General features: G+C 41.7%; 1 protein-coding gene across 2 annotated transcripts in view; it reads left to right on the top strand.

Annotated features, from left to right (window-relative positions):
• Positions 1–9,218: 9,218 nt before the first annotated feature.
• Positions 9,219–21,033, top strand: part of MAP3K1 (mitogen-activated protein kinase kinase kinase 1) — a 58,257-nt gene continuing 46,442 nt past the window's right edge. Inside the window, exon 1 of one of the 2 annotated variants that reach the window (XM_081212639.1) lies at positions 9,219–9,847. In XM_081212639.1, coding sequence (XP_081068765.1) covers positions 9,285–9,847 — 563 coding nt within the window. In that variant the 5' untranslated portion in view covers positions 9,219–9,284. The remainder of the gene's footprint in view (positions 9,848–21,033) is intronic. The other variant, XM_081212638.1, reaches the window with a different exon arrangement.

Genomic DNA, 21,033 nt, shown 5'->3' with positions numbered 1-21,033 from the left:
CTACAGACTGTTTTTGTTGTGTTTGCTCCAGGGAAGTAACCAAGTTATGACTCTTGGAATGCTCCCTATATATACCAATGTTAAATAGATTGGTAAAGGGTTGGATTTGTCAAGACCAAAGCAAACGCATGAGGCATGTAACAAGCACATCGTGATGTGAATGTGTCACATTAGGAAACTAATTCATTCTCACAGGCATCAACATTTCTACTTAGATACACACATCAAGGTGTTGAATGTGACTAGTGGCCTGGGTGGACATGCACAGCCCACCTGCTTCAAATAGACACAATAAGCAAATTCAATGGGAACTGGATTTGCAAATTCCCATCTGGATATGCAACTGCATCCGCCATCAGTTGCATATGTACTTTCTAGTTAGCAAGTTTGTTTCTGGGGTAGGGGGTGCTCCCTTGCAAGCTTGGGACAGTAGCAATTTGGAAATTCATGCTCTTACTTAGGGTGGCCAGCTATTTATTTATGGTTAGCCAGAGGCAAGGAAGGAGCCGAAGCAGGCAGCTCTCCATGCTCTGTGGGGAGGTTTGGAAATAGGGGGGTGGGATGTCACCTGACAGACCTCTCAGTTCCCTCCCTCAAGTCCAGCTCAGCACTGCCTTGACCACTTGACCCTTTTCCTGGATCAAGCTCACCTGTGGTCTCATAGTCCTTGTCCCCCTTTGAGTGGACTCGCCAAGAAGTCTCCATGGGGCGAGTTTCCACTTGTCGTTTTTGCTTGCCAAAGTGCACCCCCAAATGAAAAAATAGGGCGAATAATAATTTGTCCCTGCTCTAAATCTACAGCATGTACAATCTAACTAAAGATTTGGAATATGAAAGAGAGCTCAGTTGGTAAAGACAAAATCCAAACATCTAGGCAGTTGAGCAAGCAATGAGCTGGCGTTGGAATAGCTTCACTATAAATGATGTTTGTATTAAATAACCAAGAGCTGTTTAAATGGCGTCCTTATTTGGGGGAAAGGCAATGACAGCCTTGGCCTTGCAGCCAGTAAAGATTCTGGCTGTTGCCTCTAGCCTTTATCTGTTCAAGAAGCCTGCTGGTTCCATTTCCGTAATCTCTGCAGGTAGCTGTTTGAACTACTAATGCAATGGAGCAAGAGGGAACTGACATAGTCTTGGCGTGAAAACGGTGCATGATGGAGCAGGCACTAATGTTGCTGCTGGGTTTACTTATTCTCCTTGACAGTTTTGTGGGCCTTAGTACTTAGTACATATTCAATAGTTTTAGGAGAGAAATCATGCTGTCATTCTGGATAGCATTTATGAATAGAGGCCGTCCCAAGTTTGGGTCCAAAGCCAGGATTCCATTTGGGACCATCTGGCAGGTTTATTTTCAAGGGATGAAGTGATTACCATAGTCAGGTAGTAAAGTGTCTGAGAAGGCTGCTAATTTTGCACGGCAAGGGGATAGGCTCTAGCGTCAAGGTAGATGCATCAGGCAAAAGTTGGAGCAGAAAGCAAACAAGTACAGAAACAACCACCCCAAAATGAGAACTAGCCTGAGATTTTATATAGGATTCTCAAGCCAATCAGAACTTTAGGATGAAGAACAGTCACAAAGTTAAGATGAAAAACATTCAACTTTCTTAGCATTCTACACATTTTTAGAGCTATAAATGTATTTATCTGTTTCATTTGCACCCTGCTGTCGTCCCAAATAACTCAAAACAGTAGGGGGTTTTTTTAGCCTTACAACAATCATGTGGGACAGGTTAGGTGTAGAAATAGCATCAGTGAGTTTCATACAAAGGCTTGTTTCTGCTTATGGCCCAAAGGAATGTGATTCTAGCCCAATGAATGCCAGAATTCATCAAGCAGAGTTCTTAAGCGTGATAGCATGGAATTAGGATGCCAGATTTAATTGTGAGAGTTGTTGAGAATACTGAGTGGCACATTAAAGTGCAGAATATATGTAACCTAATGTATATTAATGTTCATACTGATTGGGAGGAGGTTTTTTAAAAAAAATTATTTAACTTATTTATTTGATTTACAACTGCAAATTATATTGTGGTAACCCTGACCTGGGATATTTGGTGAATGGCAGGGTAAGAAATCTAGTAAGTAAATAAAATAACATTTTGCAAACAAGGTTAACTGATTTTACAAAACCCTGCCCGGGGAATGTTGCAGAACTGTCACTTGACTGGAAACAATATTAGAAGCTGTTTCATGTCCTGTGTGTGATGTGTGCTGAGGTCTGCTGCACTATGCAGCTGGTTTTTAGCCTACAACCATAGTGCGGCTCACCACTGAGACTTGGCCTAATTTCTATGTTTACTGCTGCTTGGGTGTCTGTGCTTTCCCTGCCTTGTCCTGTGGATGCTGCAGCTGCTATTGGTGGTTGTTTGTTCACTGGGCTGTTCTTGCCAGTGTCAGCAGCAGGATCAAAAGGGAGCAGCTGGAGGAACAGAGAAGAGGAAGAACATTTTTTTTTCTGAGGACTGTTTTAGTCCTTCTTCCTTAAAGCACTGTTGCTGGGATTGTAGCCTGTTATTATTTAGATTGCAAGCACTACAGAGATCTCACTGTAGGGGTGGTTCACAAGTGCATTTGCTTTTCTCAATGCTGTATCCCTTGATGACTTGCAGGTGAAACATGTGAACTGCCTGCACTGAGAAATATTGTGCTTGAGGTGATGTCAGGTAAAAAAAAAAAGTTCTGCCTTTGGTATTTGGATGTGTGATGCTTGCTTCACCCAATCAGTATCATTTGGTGCTGCAGTCATTCTCTGATTAGTATGCGTATCTGTAGGAAGTTGCCACGGGGTTGCAATAGTAGCAAAGAAGGAGAAGCATCCTGGAAGACAAGCAAGTATCTCTCCACCCCTCCTCTCCCACTTCCCTAAGCATCCCCACATCCAGAGGCTAATAACATCTCTTGCTGATCCATATCTGCAGTGTTGGTCAGCAAAAACTATACTTCAAGATCAGCCTTTGCAAACCTCCAGATATTGTTGAACTACAACTCCCTCCAGCCCCTGCCAACTATTACGTAAACAATTGTATAAATTGGAAATACTGAAACAGTGACCATGATTAGGGCCATCTAGGCTGAGGACAAGCCATCATTTTTAAGAGAGTTGGAAAATGGTTTGAGTAAGATTTTACTTCCCTTTCCTCTTCTTAAAAACACTAGTTTTTAGCTGATCATTACCACCAGGGCTTCCATTTAATGTGGCCATCTACTGCAGGACTCCTTCAGAATTTCCTGGGTAGACACAGTATGTCTCATCCTACTTCATAGTAAGACAGTAGGGCAGTAGGTTTTGTTGAAACCAATGGACTTAATACTAAGTAAATGTATGTTGTACTGTAATCTCAGTGTGCTCCTGAATATAACTTTCTCTCCACAACTGCCACTACATTCCAAATGTTGCATGACACCAAGCTTAGGGTGCCGGCGAGAGGCTTATGTTACCCAAACAGCCCTGGTTGTCGCCACTTGTAATTCAGAGGGAAGTTACACGCTGGAAACTTTTTAAAGTTTCATGTTACACCAAGGTACTATATTTGAAGTTTAAAACAACCAGCTGGAGATCAAGAAACCAAGAGCCCCCTGTGACTACATTGTTTAGGAATACACTAAGGGCATTGAGAATGAATGAATTATCTGCACATTGTGGAATCGGTCCCAGAGTAACGCAATGTTTAGGTCCGTAAAAGTTGTTTTTGTGATGTGCAAGATGACATGGTGTTGGTGAAAGGCAAGCAGACCTCCAGAAACACCCAACAATTGGTGCAGCAAACTTGAATCACTTATCTACAAGAATCCTGCCCCATATGTTAGAGGACCAAGGAGAGAGAACTTCAGGGCACGTTTTTTGGATGCCATGGTTTCTGACTGCTGAGGTAATACTGTAAGACCATGTGAGTAACACTATGGGGCACAGGAAGGAGGATTGCAGAGGTAGCTATCTACCAGGCTAGTAACTTCATCTGCTAGGATGGAAATGTGCTGTCTGAAGGTTTCCTTCCTGAATATCTATGGTTCATAAATGTTAATCATCCCACTTCCAATTGGTGGAGTTCTGTGTTGCTCTTTCCAGTCTCTCTGCCTTTCAATAAATGTGTGCTAAAAGCAAAGAGTAAGGTTACCATAACTTCCGTTATAAAGCTTCGGTATGCTGATGATAACGTGGTGTGTGCACATTCAGAGGATGACCTCCAAACCATCCTAAGCAGAAGCTTATGAAAAGCTTGGCCTTTCACTCAACATCCATAAAACCAAAGTGCTACACCAACAGGCAGAAAACAACCCCTCTGCAACGCCACAAACACAACTCAATGGTGTAATGTTGGAAAGTGTCAATCACTTCTCCTGCCTGTGCAGTTATCTTTCTACAATGGCTGACAGTTATGGAAATCCAGCATTGCCTGAGCTCTGTGAGTGCAGCTTTCTCCTGACTGAAGTGCAGAGTGTTTCAGGACCGGAACATTCTCAGGGAAACCAAAATGCTTGTTTATAAAGCTATTGTACTACCAACCTTACGGTACACTTGTGAAACATGTACCACTTATAAATGCCATCTTGAAAGATTCCATCAATGGTGTCTCAAAAAAATTCTACATATCACTTGGTAAGACTGGCAAACTAATGTCACTGTACTGGAAGAAGCAAAGGTCACCAGTGCCGAAGCAATGATTCTTCAACTTTAATTCTGTTGGACTGGTCATGTTGTGCAGATGCCTGATTATCATCTTCCAAAGCAACTACTCTACTCCAAACTTTAAAATGGAAAGAGTAATGCTGGTGGCAGTGGCGGAGCTTCATGCTCTGGCACCAGGGAGAGGAGAGCAGGCGGGGGCGGGGCTGTCGCCTGCGGGGGGTGTGTGCATCCTGGGCGTGGTGCACCGCCTGCAGGGGCATGGCATGCGTTCTGGGGGCAGGGCATGCTATCTGCAGGGGACAGCCATAATGGCACCCTACCAGGATCGCGCTGCCGGGGGCAGTGCACTCCCCCCGCACTCCTCTTCCTCCGCCAGTGGCTGGCAAATCTAAAAAAATGTAGAGTAAATACCGACAGCTGGAAAACACTGGCCTGCAAGCGCTCCAATTGGAGAACAGCATTTACCAAAGATGTCATAGGCTTTGAAGACGCTCAAACTCAGGACGAAAGGGAGATACGTGCTAAGAGGAAGGCACACTTGGCAAATCCTCACCATGATCAACTCCCACCCGGAGACCTATGTCCCCACTGTGGAAGGACGTGTGGACCCAGAATTGGCCTCCACAGTCACTTATGGACTCACTGTTAATACTGTGTTCATGGAAGACAATCTTACACGGCTACAAGTGTTCATCAAAGAAGAAGAAGCTGGTACGTGTTTCCCAAGCCCACCTCAGTCTCAGCAGCCAGCCAGCTTTTGCAGTGGTAGAACCAGTTGAATAAAAGGTTTGGCAGAGATCTACTGGAGCACAATGGCAGGAACATTAAGAAGACAATTAACGGCATGGCCACCATCTTTTAGGGACCCTCCCCGCAAGGTGTTGGGGAAAGAATGGGAAGGCTTTGTTGATGCCATGGTGCCATACGGTATTTTTTAAATATATATATAATAGAACTGTAGCCTTTATGCCAAATCATTCCAAGGCAGATTTCCATGAGTTATAAAAGTCTGTTAATCCTACCATCATTTACATCTGCTTAAAACTGCAAGCTAAACAGCAGGGCATGAAAAATGTATCTAACCCTTTCATTTTCATTCTATTTTCATTTTGACAAAATTGTAATAACTACATTAAAATTCTGGAGCGAGATATCGTAAATTCTTAAATGTAGATTATCATGTTAAATCATGCCGAACCAGTGGTGATTTTTAAAGACACATTCCTTTAAAAATGGGAAAAGACTGAGGTAAGGCAGATAGTTATTTACTAGATCTGAAGATGCTTAACTACGGGCTGGAATTTTAAGCACAAATGCTTGCAAGGGGAAGTTACATTTATATTAATACAACTTAAGAAACACAGAGCTGTCATCAAACATGTGTCATTTTCCCTCCCTCTATAACATGCAGTAAAATTTACCCCCTATATTGAAATTGTTATCTTATGTGGTTCCTTGTCTCAGCTCCACATTAGCTGCTATTCTCAGGAATAGAGAAATGTATGGCACAATGACATCAAAATAAGTTACTACATGCCATTATTGCAGAGACACACTCAGTTGGATATATTTCATTTTTGGCAGCAGCCCCTAAGTTTGTTGTGAACACCCCATTGATGCCTGCCAAGGGCCTTGCTTTTCTTAAAAAATGAGGTTTTTGTTTTGTTATTGTTTAGTTGTGGTTGCCTTTGTGGGGGGTCTGTATTTTATTTCTTTTGGTGTGTGTAGAGTTTTTATGGGGGGGGTTCTGAGCATCACCAGTTTTGCTTTGTGAGATGGGTCTTTTGTGATATTTACAATAGTGTATTAGGTTTGTGAAATGGGTATTTTGTGATACTCACAACAGTGTGTTAGGTTTCCAGATATGCCCGGCCCCAAAAGGTTGGGGCGCCCATCATAAAGTAATGTTCTGTCCTTATTTCCATGAAAAAATATTGTTTTTCAAACAACAATTAACCAGTATTAACACAAGTAGATATAATAATGCTATAAAGTATATACAATATAAAGTAGCTATATTGATTCAATGATTTTTTAAAAGATAAAATCTGTTTCTTCTGTACAAAAAGATTTCCATTATTTTCCTGTAGCAATCAGTTTTTACCCCCCCCCCTCCATATGGTCAGCTAAATTCTTAAGCTTTAAAGGGTGCTTTATACTGCATGGAAGATAAATTACTTTAGAGTAATCTCTGATCAGAGTCAAAATCAATATTTTGCAAAGACAGATACAGTAAATGGAAGTTATACATTTCAGCTAAGCTGTTTTTCAAGTTGTTTTATATTTGAGGTTTTGGTGGAAGATACTCAGTTGAATATATTCCTCAAGATTCCAGTTTACACATTTTTTTATCTGCAAAATATTACACTTACTTTAGGAGCTGTCTAAAATAAGAAACCTACACATTTTTTAAAAGTTTGTCTTGACACATTGATTTGCAAATGGAACATGTAAATGACAGAGAAGCATTATGATGCTGGATTGCCCATATTGTTGGCAGTCGATGCTTCCAGGATGTCACTATTTTACTGTGCAATTCAATCATATCCTGGCAAATCGTGGTTGCACACCTAAAGTGGATTTGGCACTATAATGCAAGAACCCATTTTTTAAACATCAGTTTTTTTATAGTAAGAAAAGTGTCTGGGAAATGTGCTGGAAAGTGTAAGATATTGCTTGATAGTGTCACATAACCTCCTGCAAACAAATCAGAATGAAAGCTCATGGAACAGTTACCATTGTATAACCTCCCTACAAACCTGGTGTAACAAATCAGGATGAATGCTTAGTGAACAGTGCTGATCATGGGAGCAACTTTTTCACTTATTAAATATGTGAATGACCGCGGCAAGCAGATGGGTTGGTCCCTTGTTTTTCCAAACAGTAAGGCTAAGGACAAATGACACACACCTCATCACTGTTTCTCTGAGCAGATGGGAGAAAAGGGCAGAGGAGACTATCAAATGACATTCCAGAGAAACTAAGAATGGGATTGGCATGTGTAACACTCTAATGTTGCATTACATGATTGCTGAGTTGCAGTGTCAGGATGCCACTCTGCCTATTCATGGGTTTGTGCAGGACTTGTCAATGACAGTGGGCTCAGCAAAGTTCAAGGATGCAAATCTAATAATTAAAAGGAGTGTGTGTCCTTTGATGTATGGTGACTGAGAAATTACAAAATTGTTGGAAGATATTTAAGATTTTTACCCTTGGTAAAATCGAAGGGCCTTTCATGTCATTAGGAATAACAATGACTCATTTGTTTAGCATGTTTACTCAGAATTCAGTTCTATTTGAATTCAAGGAACTTACCTCCAAGTAAATGTACACAGGACTGCAACCTTGCAGTATAATCCTTTATGTTAGTCTAATGTAAGGTTGGCATTTATGTAACTGATGAAGTGGGCTCAAGTCCACAAAAGCTTATGCCATGAAACATGTATTATTCCTTAAGGTGCCACAAGACTCTTTGTTGTTTTTGCTGCAAAAGACTAACAAGGCTACTCCTCTGAAAAAACCTATACGTATCTGCTCAGTAAATTTGTGTTCATGTCAGTGGAGTTTACTCCCAAGTAAGTAAGGGTCTTACTCCTTTTCTGTCATGATGCTGCATATCTACCACCCAATAAGGTCAAGCTATATAGCTAGAGACCCAGAGCAAAAAAACACTGTGAAACAAAAACTTTAAAAAAATATGAGGGGGGGGGGAGATACAAAATTGTCCAATCCTTGAATAGGTATTGTGAGAATGATTTTTATTTCATGAAACTTATACACCACTTGCTTGTAAAAACAAAACAAATAAACAAGCCTCAAGGGTGGTTGAGAAAAGCAAAACTACGTGCTCTGAAGTTAGATGCATCTAACTGGGGTGGTACTTGACTTCCATAAAAGGAAAAGGGTGTGAGGCCAAATGCAACACATGCAGCAGAATAGAGTGGCAAGAGCCCGGAGGTGATGGCATGGGAGGTGCCGCTTCTCACGTGCAGGTGGGGGAATTCCGCACTTGGAAATGGAAAGACTATTTTAAAAGAGACAGACAGACAAACAAACAACCAGCCTGGATGTTGATATTTAGGAGATATGAGAGAGAGAGCGCTAATACTGCTCGTCGTTTGAGTGATACCAACAAATAACTACACACACACACACACACACACACACACACACGGGATTGCAGGAGTCAGAACCTTCTTCCCTAATGTTTTAAAGCAGGGCGGCTGACAGAGCCAGTCTGGCTGTGGGAAAAGGACGAGGAGGCGGAGGAGCGCTTGTTTTTTTGCTTTTTCCGACACGGAGCTCCCACAACCAAGCCAGTACCTGGCCGGCTTGAGGCGGCGCTGAGCGAGGGGCAGGCCCGGCCGCGAGGCGCGCCTCTCCGCTCCCTGCCGCCTACCTATCGCCTCCTTCCTCTCTCCGTTCTTCCCGCCCCCTCAACCTGGGCCCGCCCAGCCTGCGCTCCTCGCGGCGCTACGCAGCCTGCGCAGCCCCGCGCCGCTTGCGTGCCAGCGGCCGCCGTGCCGTGCCATTCTCCCTCGCTCTCTCTCCTCTCCTCTCCCTCCCTCCCCGCCCGCGCGCGCCTCAGAGAGCCCGGTGTGACTGGCTGACGGGAGTGCGAGTGGTGTGTGGGATGTGATGCGAGCCGCCAGAGAAAATGGCGGCGGCAGCAGGAGGAGGAGGAGGGTCGGCGGCTGCTGCTGCGGCTGCTGCTGCTGTAGCGGCTGCGAGTCGCATCTCCTCCTCGGTCGGATTATCGTCGAGTAAGGAAGCCGCCGCCGCCGCCGCCTCCGCTTCCCCTTCTTGCTCCGTCCCGGCCGCCCGGAGCCCGAAGTCTGTGAGGAGCGGCGGGGCTGGGAGCGCTGGAGGCGGCGGCGGGCTCCTGACGAGAGACCCGGGCGGCGGCGGCATTCGGGAGCCTCGCTCGGACTGGAGGCGGAAGCAGCTGCGCAAAGTGCGGAGCGTGGAGCTGGACGGGCTGCCGGAGCCCGCCGAGTGCCCGGAGCTGCCCCTCTGCCTCTCGGGAGCCGCCGCCGCCGCCTCTTCCCCGCCGGCCGCGCAGCCGCGCTCGACCCCCGGCAGCCCCGCGTCCTCCCCAAGCCGCGGCTTCCTCCTCGCCGGCTCCCCCGACGCGCCGCTGCCGGACGCCGCGAGCCAAGCTGCGGGAGCTGGCGCCGCCGAGAAGACCGTGGAGCCGCCGCCCCCTCCGGGCGGAACAGGGTGAGTGTGGGGGTCTGATTTCGGTCGGGGCAGGGCAGGGCGGTGACACTTGAGAACTGCGGGATCTCCCCCGGGCATTGGGCTGGGCCTGTGGGGAGAGGAAAGGGACCCCGCTCTGTGGGCAGGTGCTGCACGGGAAGGAGGCGTGCAATGCCCGGGCTCCTTTGCAAACGCTCGCGCTGAGCCGCCTTGCCTGCGGTAACTTAAAACTGCACGGTGAGCTTGGGCTTCGCCAGGAAAACTTGCCAGGGGTCGCTCTCGGCTGCAGCGCTGCTTCTTTCCCGGGGAAAGCATTGTTTTGGCACCGTGGCTTTTTCCTCCCTCGCTACCTCGGTTGCATTTCTTCGTAGGTACCCCCGTGCGCGCCCCCCCCCCCCGGTTTCTCGAGATCGTTGGTGTTGCAAGTGCTGGGAATGTGTGGGCGCTGCGGGGCTGAAGGCTGCTTGATATTTGCCCAGCGACTGCAGAGAGGCTTTGAAGTTTGAATTTGTCCTGCTGCTGGTGGTGGTGGAAGAGGAGGAGGACCCAGGACCGGATGTATCAGCCATTCAGTTGCAATGCGGTTAAACCCGCTAATTCTGCAGGCAGTTCTTTTCGCTGTGGGCAGGAGGATCCGGAGTTGTGGGGGGAAGCTGCTTTAACGTGCGTTTCTATTTAAACAATATTTCGGCTTCGTTGACATGCATATCATTTAGCAATCTGGTCGCAGTTTGCAATCCCCTGGAGTTGCCATTCTTGATATTTAAGAACCACGATAGCGTTTCTCTCTCCCGCCCCCGGTGCCTTGTTCCACCTCATTGCAGCTTGAAAATGCCGAACTGTCTTTTTTATGTGGGTCGTCTTAAGAGAGAATGCAATGTATAGACATGCATGCCTTATTCCCTATTTCTGCTAAGAAACTTGCAATGCGATGTCCGGTGGCTCACGTTGTAGGAGATTGTGTGCCATGTTTTGTTTCAAGCGTTGACATTGCAAAATGTTCCCTGTTCTTATTCTAGAGAGAGAAGCGCAGGTTACAGCTGTGGCTATTAAAGTAAAAAGCACAAGATGGTTGGAGTGCCTTTTAATTCATAGCTGAAACCATTCAGATTTTCTGTTGCAGTTTTAAACCGTGTAGCCTTGCTGCTTTGGATTGGCACATTTGGTCTGTTTGCCCTCAGAAACTTTGTGCTGTGGGTTGGTGGTGCAGATCTTGCTATCAGTGCACACTGGAAAAGAGCTTAATCTGAGAAGAGCAGACCTGACTGCTCATAAATGAGGACTTGCAATCTGATCATAAATGCATTTCCTCTGAACCAAAACAGACTAATTTTAGTAGGACCAACTTTAGTAAGCTTGCTTAGGTTTGCAGCATTAGTGCTAGTATCAATGCTATTTTTAAAATTACTGTACAACTAAATGTAGCCCTGTGTGACAGTAATAAATTGCTCCCTGGAGGCTTAACTGATGGTCAGGGACTGTTTTAGCTTTGATACTAACAACTATCCATTGTGGCTCTTAAAGTCTTGTTAATTAAACAGGCACCAACATTCTAGTAAACACTAGTTCTAGAAATGGTCCACTGATTAATCAACAGTGGCAGACATACTCATATTGATTATATGCAACTTGCAAAAAAACAAAACCCAGAGGAAATGATTTGTAGTCAGTGAAAAACCTTCCCAGTGCAGATAAGCTAGTTGAGGAGACTTAGTGCTGAAACATGAATGAAATGTTTCTGGGAAATGAACATTTCGTATTGTGTTATTCTGTATTTTGCAATACAGCATTACATGGTTGTAACAGGGGAATAATGACAGGTAAAGCATTGGCAAAAACGTATCTTTCACATAGGATTCTCAGGTTCTTTTTTCATTTGTTTAAGAACTTGTTGCATTGGGCAAAATCATCAACGTTGAAATGTTGACTTACTGCTCCATATATGGGAGAATCTTATTGGATATCCTCATTACACTTTCACACACACATGTGAAATTCATTTAAATTTATAAATCCTTTAGTAGTTATAGAAGAGGTTCCAAGAGCATTTGTTGTAATGGTTTTCACAGGTTTGATAGGGTCCAGTATATAGCAAATATTTCTTGTTAATATTAAATACCAGGTGCTTCGTTGTGTTTCAGCAGTGCAGTGAGATTGATATTTGTTAACTAGCCTATAGTATGCTTAACCTCATTCCTATATCTAGAAATTTTTTTAGCTGTAGCTTTTTTACTTATTAAATGCCTAATTTAATATTGCCTTTCTGGATGAAGAGGCAATATCCATGATTGGGTCATGTTGATGGATAAGACATAAAAATAACCATTAAGGAAACAGCCTTTTTAATTTTAAAAAGTGGGTGAAATCAAGTAGCTCAAGCATTTTATCTCTGAAAATACATTAATACAGTACAGCTTACCTTTGCACAGAGAAGCTGTAGGCTTCAATCCTGTAAGCAGTTTATCATAATTCTACAGAAATGTCTCGTACAAAGGGGAAGTGTAGTACAAAGTACAATTCCTACGTGAAGTTGTTAATACTTTATTGCTAATATTTTTAAGCAGGGTGGCTGAGATTCCTTTCAGCCCAATAAGCAGACTGCGTGCTTCCTCCAAAGCACTTGTACATTTCACATCTATGTAGTATTTTTTCCCCACAAAGAAAAAATGCCGCCAAAATATTGTACATTGCAACAATTCTACAATGTGAAAACTATGGGATAGTTGCAAGTTATCCTGTTACAGTATTTTAGAATTTTTTGACAGTTCTAAAATGAGAACAAAACAAAATGAGAGATGGTGCCATCTAGATTTGCAAATATATATTGAATATGGCTGTGGGAGCTGAAGTAGCTCACCTTGCCTTAAGAAGCAGCTAAAATGGGAGAAATGTTTTTTGTTTTGCTGTTAGCAGCATCCATTATGCAAATATGTAATGTATAACTGGTAACTTCACTTTGTAGAGTCCATGAAACAATAAGATGAAGTTTTTCAAATGTGTGGCCATTGCATAAACCCCACTTAACAGGACTAATTAATCCTTCCTAGTTGAGAACACTTTCCATGGGAGAACTGGGAATTCAAAATATAGGTAGTTCATTTAGCCAAAATGAGAAATGCACTGCTGGGTGTGGTGTTACTATGTTTTATCAACTGCAAGCTTTTGAAGTGAATCTGGAGAGCTCCAGTAAAATACTGTAATTTTGAGTAGTTTGTGTATGTGTATGTGTTTTCATAATTTCTTTGTCATCATTCCTATCCTATAATGCCATGAGCACAAATGCACTTTTCCAGAGTTGTTCCATATAAAATCCAGAATTCCAAATTATTATTAGTCATTTATACAGAATAATTTCAGTTGTAGTCTGTCTACTAATTCACATCTGTAATCCAACTAAAATCTGTAATCCAGCTAATGCTTCTCTGCGCATTAATGTCCATTTTCTATATGTTTGTTTTGTAATTGCTGTGTATTTATTTATGCAGTATTAAATGTTCTACTAGTCCTATCAAAATTATTTGGAGAAGCAGCAGCTTATTAGCTTGCCTTATAAAGCTATGTATGTGATTCAAAGTGGTTTGAGAGATCAGATCCTGGGTCACATCATACCTTTTTAAACAAATGGTGGGAAGACCTTCTATTGTCAAGCCTTGTTCTGAGATTGATTTCTGAATTACTGATAAAAGGCTACATTTTGCTTATTTCTACTGTCAGGTTTGTATCTCCCTGTAAACACAAGCATGCATCATTGACAAACTTGTTAAAGCTTTGGTTAGAGTGTAACATATTGGCAACATATGCTTTTAAGTATCCCTAGGAAGCCATTATGCAGCTTAATTTCTGGTGAAAGTTGTAAATTAATTTATAGTTGTTTTCTACCGTAGATTGTATTTTAGCTCATCTATTGCGAGCAGAAGGGATATAAGTTGCACTAAGATGGATAAAGTACAAAATACATAACATCCTTCTGTATTATGGAACACCAACAGTAAAATTAAGCTGTACTTATGCTGATTGGTGCAGGTACAGTCGTACCTTGGAAGTCGAATGCCTTGCAAGTTAAGCGTTTTGGCTCCCAAACACCACAAACCTGGGAGTATTCCGGTTTGCAAACGTTCTTTGGAACCCGAATGCCCGACATGGGTTCCACAGCTACTGATTGGCTGCAGGAGTTTCCTGCAGCCAATTGGAAGCCACACCTTGGTTTCTGAACATTTTGGAAGTCGAACAGACTTCCGGAATGGATTCCGTTCAGTTTCTGAGGTACAACTGTATACACATAGCAACAATACAATAGCAGGTATACAACAGCAGGTATACAAATAGCAACAATACAAAGGTAAGAGTTCAGATTTGGCTTTGGATGGTTGAGGAGGGGCCACCACTGTTTTGGGGGTGTTCATGGGGTGAATAATAAATGGAAGTGCAGCTGTGCCCACAGAACAATGCATGTAGAGCATTGGATACAACCTGTTGTAATTAGTTTAAAACAAATAAATTTTAACTGTTCTGCCAGTTAGTTAGTATGAATGTTTGTTTGGAAATGATACCTGAAACCTGATGTAAATAAATTATTTAACCCCACACTTATTGATAGATCTGATCAATTGGAGGGGACTTTGTAGGCCATCTAGTGTAATCCCCTGCTTGATGCAGGAAATTCAGAGCTAGAGCATCTCCAGATGGCTGTAACACCACTTATCCCTGATAATTTGCATGCAGCTTCCAGAACTGGATAAAGGACTGTTGATGAGGTCCGACTAGGGCAGAATAAAGTGAAGCTATTACTAGTAGTGGCTAGGAAGCTATGGTTCTATTAATGCAACTTCATTTTTTTATTCATTGCAGCCCAGATTGCCATTCTTTCAAAGTCTACATCATCTAATCACTGCATTTTTTGCTTCTGGCTCCTCACCTATTCTCTGGGATTTTTCAAAAATGATAGAAAGCAATTCTGAGTGTACAGTGATTTATGTTGCCTTGATTCAGATAAAATAAAATTAAAAAATTTCTTCCAGTAGCTGTGTATCTGAAGAAGTGTGCATGCACACGAAAGCTCATACCAAGAACTAACTTAGTTGGTCTTTAAGGTGCTACTGGAAGGATTTTTTTTTATTTTTTTTTGACTATGGCAGACCAACACGGCTACCTATCTGTAACTTGATTCAGATAGTTTTCCTCTGTGGTTCATGTCTGTAGTGGCTGATGCATATACTAGTGAATCAAAACTCTCTTGACCCTTTTGCATGTTTCAACCTTTCAAACAAATTGGCTACTTGCCTTTTTAAAAATACTGCATGAAAACACTGCATGAATATTATTGCATATTCAATCATTGCCTTATTAATTAAGAACAGGAACTTCAGGGGAAATCATTCAGGGAGCATAGATTACATCATGGGGAAGACAGCCAATCAGGGTGGTGAACTGACAGTAATTGCTGCAGATGTGTGTAATGTTTTTTCAGAACTTTAGGATGGAGAGGATAAATAGAATATATTTTAAGGGAACACAGTCAGGATACTTCCAGAGTAGCCTATTCTAAGAAAATGTTATGTGTCTGCTTGTCCTTCATATAACCCTGATACTTGACTCATAATCAGTGTGATTATGAGACTGTTTCTCCCTATGTAGAAACTTCCTTGGATAAGCAGTAATGGGGAGACTTAACATTTTAATTATTTTAATGATATCAATCATACCAAATGATAATGCAGCTGAGGGTTGCTTCAAAAAGTGTACTTGTATTCCACACAATTATTTTCCCACATATAGTTTTTGGTGACAGCTGAAAGCCTTCCTCTTAGCTTCAGGCCTTTGGGGAATGAAGAGTGAGTTACATTGCCATAGTTTTAGGAAAGAACAGATGACATGGTTTGTATATTGTCATGCTTGTTTTCAGGTTTTTGTTTGACTTCATTGTGTATTTTTATTGTTGTGACCCCCCCCCCCCCAATTACTTGCAAATGAAGGGCGGGATATAAATTACATAAATAAGTAAAATTATTGGTACTTGTGTTTGTGAGCACAATTGCTTGGATACAATTCTGAGATGTGTAAATATTCCTTTGACATTGTCCCTTGTGTGACTCTCAGGACAACTTTCCTAGCGGATTTGAATTTACATGCCCTATTGATTCAGTTAAGATTTACAACCAGTTGTGGTTGGGTTTTGTTTTGTTAATTCAAAATGTTAAAAAGGTGGATATCTTAATTTACATTTAAGGACAAATATGAAGATACCTCATGTGTTTTCTTCCAGCCCTGAGGAAACAATGGAGTCCTGGGTGTGTTTAGAATTTTATGACTTTTGTAGTAAGAGAGTTAGTATGGTGTAATGGTTAGTGTTGAACTAGGACCTGGGAGACTAGGGTTCAAATCCCCATTCAGCCAGGAGGTTCACCTGCTGATCTTGGGCCAGTAACTTATCTTATCAGCCTAAACTACCTCATAGGGTTGTTGTGAGAATAAAATGACAGGAGAAAACAATGTACAGTGCTTTGAGCTTTTTGGAGGGGAAGACACAATAAGTATGTAGTATATGAAATATATTAAAATAAACAATTATGGGCTTATCCATGGTAACTGGTCAGAGACTTGATCCTCACTGGAGCAGAGAATGAATTTGGTTTCCCTTCAGGTAATAACATAAGGACAAAAGAAAAGCCCTGGTTGATCTGCCTAAAGACCTAACTAATTTAGCTCACTATTCTCATGGTGGTCAACCAAATGTGTGGTCAGCTAAGACATAAATGCAATAGCTTTCACTTGAGCAAGTGGTATTCATATGCTCCATGGACCAAGTCTGCTCTAGATATCAGAAGCATGAGAATAATTGTTGGACAACAAAAAATAATGGAAGGTTGTTGCTTTCATGCCCTGCTTCTGGAATTTCTGGAACTGTTTGGCTGATTATTGTTTTAAAAAGGGTGTTAGATTAATTGGATCCATGTTCTTATCCAGCTGGGCTGCTCTAATATTTTAAATGAGTTGAACTATATGCCCATCTTGGTTTGATTTAAAAGGTTTTCTTCCTGGGTTTTGCCTAGAAACATTGAATTTGTTGCTTCATAGCCTCATGCCTAGATTACTATAATCATCTATCTATATTTGAAGCTATCCTTTACTTAAAGTGGGATTGAGTGACCCTCCAAACAATGTTCAAAATTAGCCAGACGCCAGGCACATTTTGCGACTAGTGCAGGTCCAATTGCAACCATGTGGCGATCTTGGGATGCCAGGTTGGTGACTGAGGAAAGCAAAATGTCACTTAGAGAAGGATCTGAAATATTTTCCTTGAAGCTTGAATTAGCTTTATCCTGGATTGTTTTATTTGATGTTTTAATGTGTTGTAGATTTGTTCTTTGAAATATAAAGCAGCCTAGAAATGGAATGAGTACTACTACTACTAATAATAATAATTTCATTGGTGTGCGTGGGGGGAACAGTGGCTAGACATCGCATTGTGGCAACCACAGCCTAGGTTTAAGGTGTCATTATATCTGAGTTTCAAACACTGCCTCCAAATGTCATTTGACTTCCAGCTCTCATCAACCCCAGCCAGCATGGAAATGGTCAGGAATGATGGGAGTTATGGTCCATTCCACCAACATTTTTAGAACCATCGGTTCCCCATCCTTCGCTCTCTCTCAGTCAGTCTTGCAAATAAATAAATGCTTGACCGAGGTGGGAAGTGACGCTTGCCTTGTATTCTGGAGGTAGTCTATTTTTAACATGAGACCACTATATTTTAAGGATTTTTAAGGAATTGTGGGAGCTTGTCATCAGGAGCTCCTTGCATCCGCAGATCACAAGGATTTGTTCCGAAAGCAGCAAGACTATCTTCACGTACCTCCAGGTGGTTGATTATTATAGAATCAGTGCTTCTTGTGCATGCATGCTTTTTGTAGCATCATTTCCACCAGAATGCCAGCCTATATTTCCTCCTCATTGAATTTGAGTCTACCCTTTCCATTGAAATACCAATAAATTAAAAATAATTATGTTGCCAGTATTCTGCTTGCAGTATCAAGCCCCCATGTGGAAGCATCCTTTCGTCCTATATATTTCTCTCCTATACACCATCTTTTGCTTTAGAAGGAAATACAACATCAAGGAGGTTAAGAAGAAGGAGATCAAGAAGTTCCTTGCAAAGACAAAAATGCATCTGGGACATACTTTTTATTGTGCGGAAAGCTAGTTGTGCTACCACTTCTACCTTCTTGATTGGGTGCAAATTAGTAGTAGTTGCATTTATTATTGAGGAGCAGCATATGCTGGAGAAAATTTGTGCTGAAATGTCACAGGGTAAAGCTGTTATCAAGGGATGTTCCATTAGGTTGAAATAACTAGTGTGAAGCAAAGGAAAAGTTAAATAAAGCCATTGTGAAATTAGGGAAATATTTATAGTGATTGGGGAAATGCTGTCTGTTAACATATCTTTGGTTGAAAAAAAATGTTGAAACATTCTAGCATTCTGTCTTTAGTGTGCAGCTAAAAGAGAACAAGTTACAAGAAGCACTGATTTGCAACTAATCAGATCATTGATTTAGACCACAACCATACAGCGTTGCACAGAAGTGTGCGTTCAGCCTATGGTCTGAAGCATGTACCAGAATATCAGGAGACCATCTCAATCATTTTCAAAGTTAAAGCTATGCTCAAAGTGGCTTGCAACATATAAAATTATGTAACTACAAACATAACAAAAGTAGTCATAAACAATAAATCAAGCATCAAAAAGTACACAACAAATAAATCGTAAGATCCAAAATAGAGATACAGAAGTCAACAGCAACAACACACCCACCCAACGCCCAACAACCCCCCCCCCCAAACAATACCCCAGCATTGTTCAGCAGCCTCCGTTTTTGTAGCTGGAGTCAGTCAGTCAGCCAGGGCCTCACCCTCCCAGACCAGGTGGGGAAAGGCCTAAAAGGCAGGGGGCCATCTTCTAGGACTCACAAGCCAATAGGCAATCTTTAAATATCTGAGCTAGTTTGTAATTTGAAAATCTTTTCTATGCTTTTAAGCTAAGTATTATCCTATGGAAGCTGATGCATTTTAAGCTCTCTCCCAAAATCCATATTAATTTTATTTTTTTAAAAAAAGAAAGCCTATGTTGCCTCATTTAGGAGGGAGTTCCGCAAAACTGTATCTACAATACTGAACTATGAAATGACATATGAGTATCTTTTATTCTTTTTTCTCAGTCTGGATCGATGCAATAGGAAACCATGTTTCCTTTTTCCTGGTACGAAAAGGGTATTCATATATATTAGGGCATATTATTTTTCTGAAGCAGAATAATCAGTCTTATCCCACATGTCCAAGAACAGAGGGCCAATTTGTGAGTTACTTTTTTTCCAGCATAGATAATAATGAGTCAGTCTTCTAAGCATTTATGGAAATGGTTTCTTAGAACTGGATGCACACCTTTTACTTTTGTAAGCATGCAAATAAAATATGATGTGGTGTTCAGCTTCTCTGTCTTGAATAAGATTCTGTATGTATAAAAGGTAATACTTGCTTGTGTGAACTGATTAAGACCATAGCATTAGTGCACATCTGAACAGATCATTGACTTCATGGTGGATGGCTTGCAAAGCTTTATGGATTGAATGGTGGAGCTGCTCAAACATAAGCCTGATAACTTACATGGTTTTTGTGACTGCTAAGCATATTGGATGAAATAATATTTTAAAATCATAGTGCATATACAATCATCTACAAAATACCAAAAATTGTTTATGTTTACCACTGCTTTTTCCTCATGGGCAGTGGAGTCTTCCATCTCATTCTGAGCTTTGGACAACTGCTTCTAAGTCCTTTGCCGATGGATGTGAAGGCAGGGAAATGTCTTGAAATGTCACATCTAAATAGGCTGCACATTGAGAAAAGAAAAAGGAAGAGACTTAGATGAAGACAAAGTGTAATGCAAAGTGTAATTTGTTTGTGTGATACATGCACACGCCTTCCTGCTTACCTTTCATACCCTGTGTCCAGGCATTGGTCCCACCCCACCCCTTCCTTTATACAATCTTCTATATTAAATAGGAAGTGCTACCTTTAATATCATAAAGGTACAGTCAAGAAGAATAAACATTGTACCCAATTGCTTGTCAAGAAACAATTCTACCAACTTGTGCATCTCACATCGGGTTTACAGTTCCTTATTTCACTAGTTGCAAAGGGACATTAACAGCTTTCAACATTCATATTTTTATAGTAGGTTAATAGGTGAAAAGAAGGTAAATGATGCCAATTAATGTAAATTTGCTTGAGCTGGTTATATGCTCAAAGAAGGAAGAATTTCCCAATTTTGTCCAACCCCCCAACCCCCAATTTGCTTTACATTGGACAGTGCTGTTCTTTGGTAAGCATGACACATGCTGGAAGAAGGCAGCCACCCCAATCATAGTAAGCCTAATTATTTGTCAGTATAAATATTGAGCTGTTGCTTGGTAAAAAGCAGATGTCTCAATTTCTGCCTGTGGCTCTACTCCAAATGAAGGGATCTTCAAGTGAGTTTAAGAAATAAAGCCTTTTATTTCACAGGAGGCAAAAAATGATGTGAATGGCTACAATCAATACTCCGTGTCTGTGATCTTCAATAACAATGTATCAGTTGCTTAAAGTAAGAAAACTTCAAATGTCCCAACCATGACACATCTCACTTGAAGGAACATCACATTTTAATTTTTTTAACTGGCACAAAACTGGATTCTCTCAGCTTGCTGCAACAACACCTGTGCTGTAGTGCACAGAGGGTACTTTGCCTGCCATAATAAATGTGTTAGTCTTTAAAATTATGTGAGACTCCATTTTTTTCTGCAACAGACCAGTGCAGCTACACCTTTGGAAACTGCAACATATTCAGACACTTAGCATTCATCTTTCTGCTGGTTCACACTTGAAACAGTTTGTGCCAGGGTGGGTAACCTGTGACCCTCCAAATCATAGAGTTGGAAGGGACCTCAAGGTCATCTAGTCCAACCCCCTGCAATGCAGGAATGACGTTTGACTCCACATCCCATCAACACCAACCACTGTGGCTAGTGGTCAAGGATGATGGGGGTTATAGTCTATTAGCATCTGGAGGTTCATAGGTTTCCCATCACTGGCCCTTGCATGCAGTGCATAAGCCCCCCCTTACAAGAGTTTTGAAACATAATTCTCTGTTGCAGTATTTTGCTACTAAATAATTT

The sequence above is a fragment of the Podarcis bocagei genome (assembly GCF_964188305.1).
Source record: "Podarcis bocagei genome assembly, chromosome: 11".
NCBI classification, from domain to species: domain Eukaryota; kingdom Metazoa; phylum Chordata; class Lepidosauria; order Squamata; family Lacertidae; genus Podarcis; species Podarcis bocagei.
Note: the sequence above shows the minus strand (reverse complement) of the source record. Positions and strands in the feature narration are given on the sequence as shown.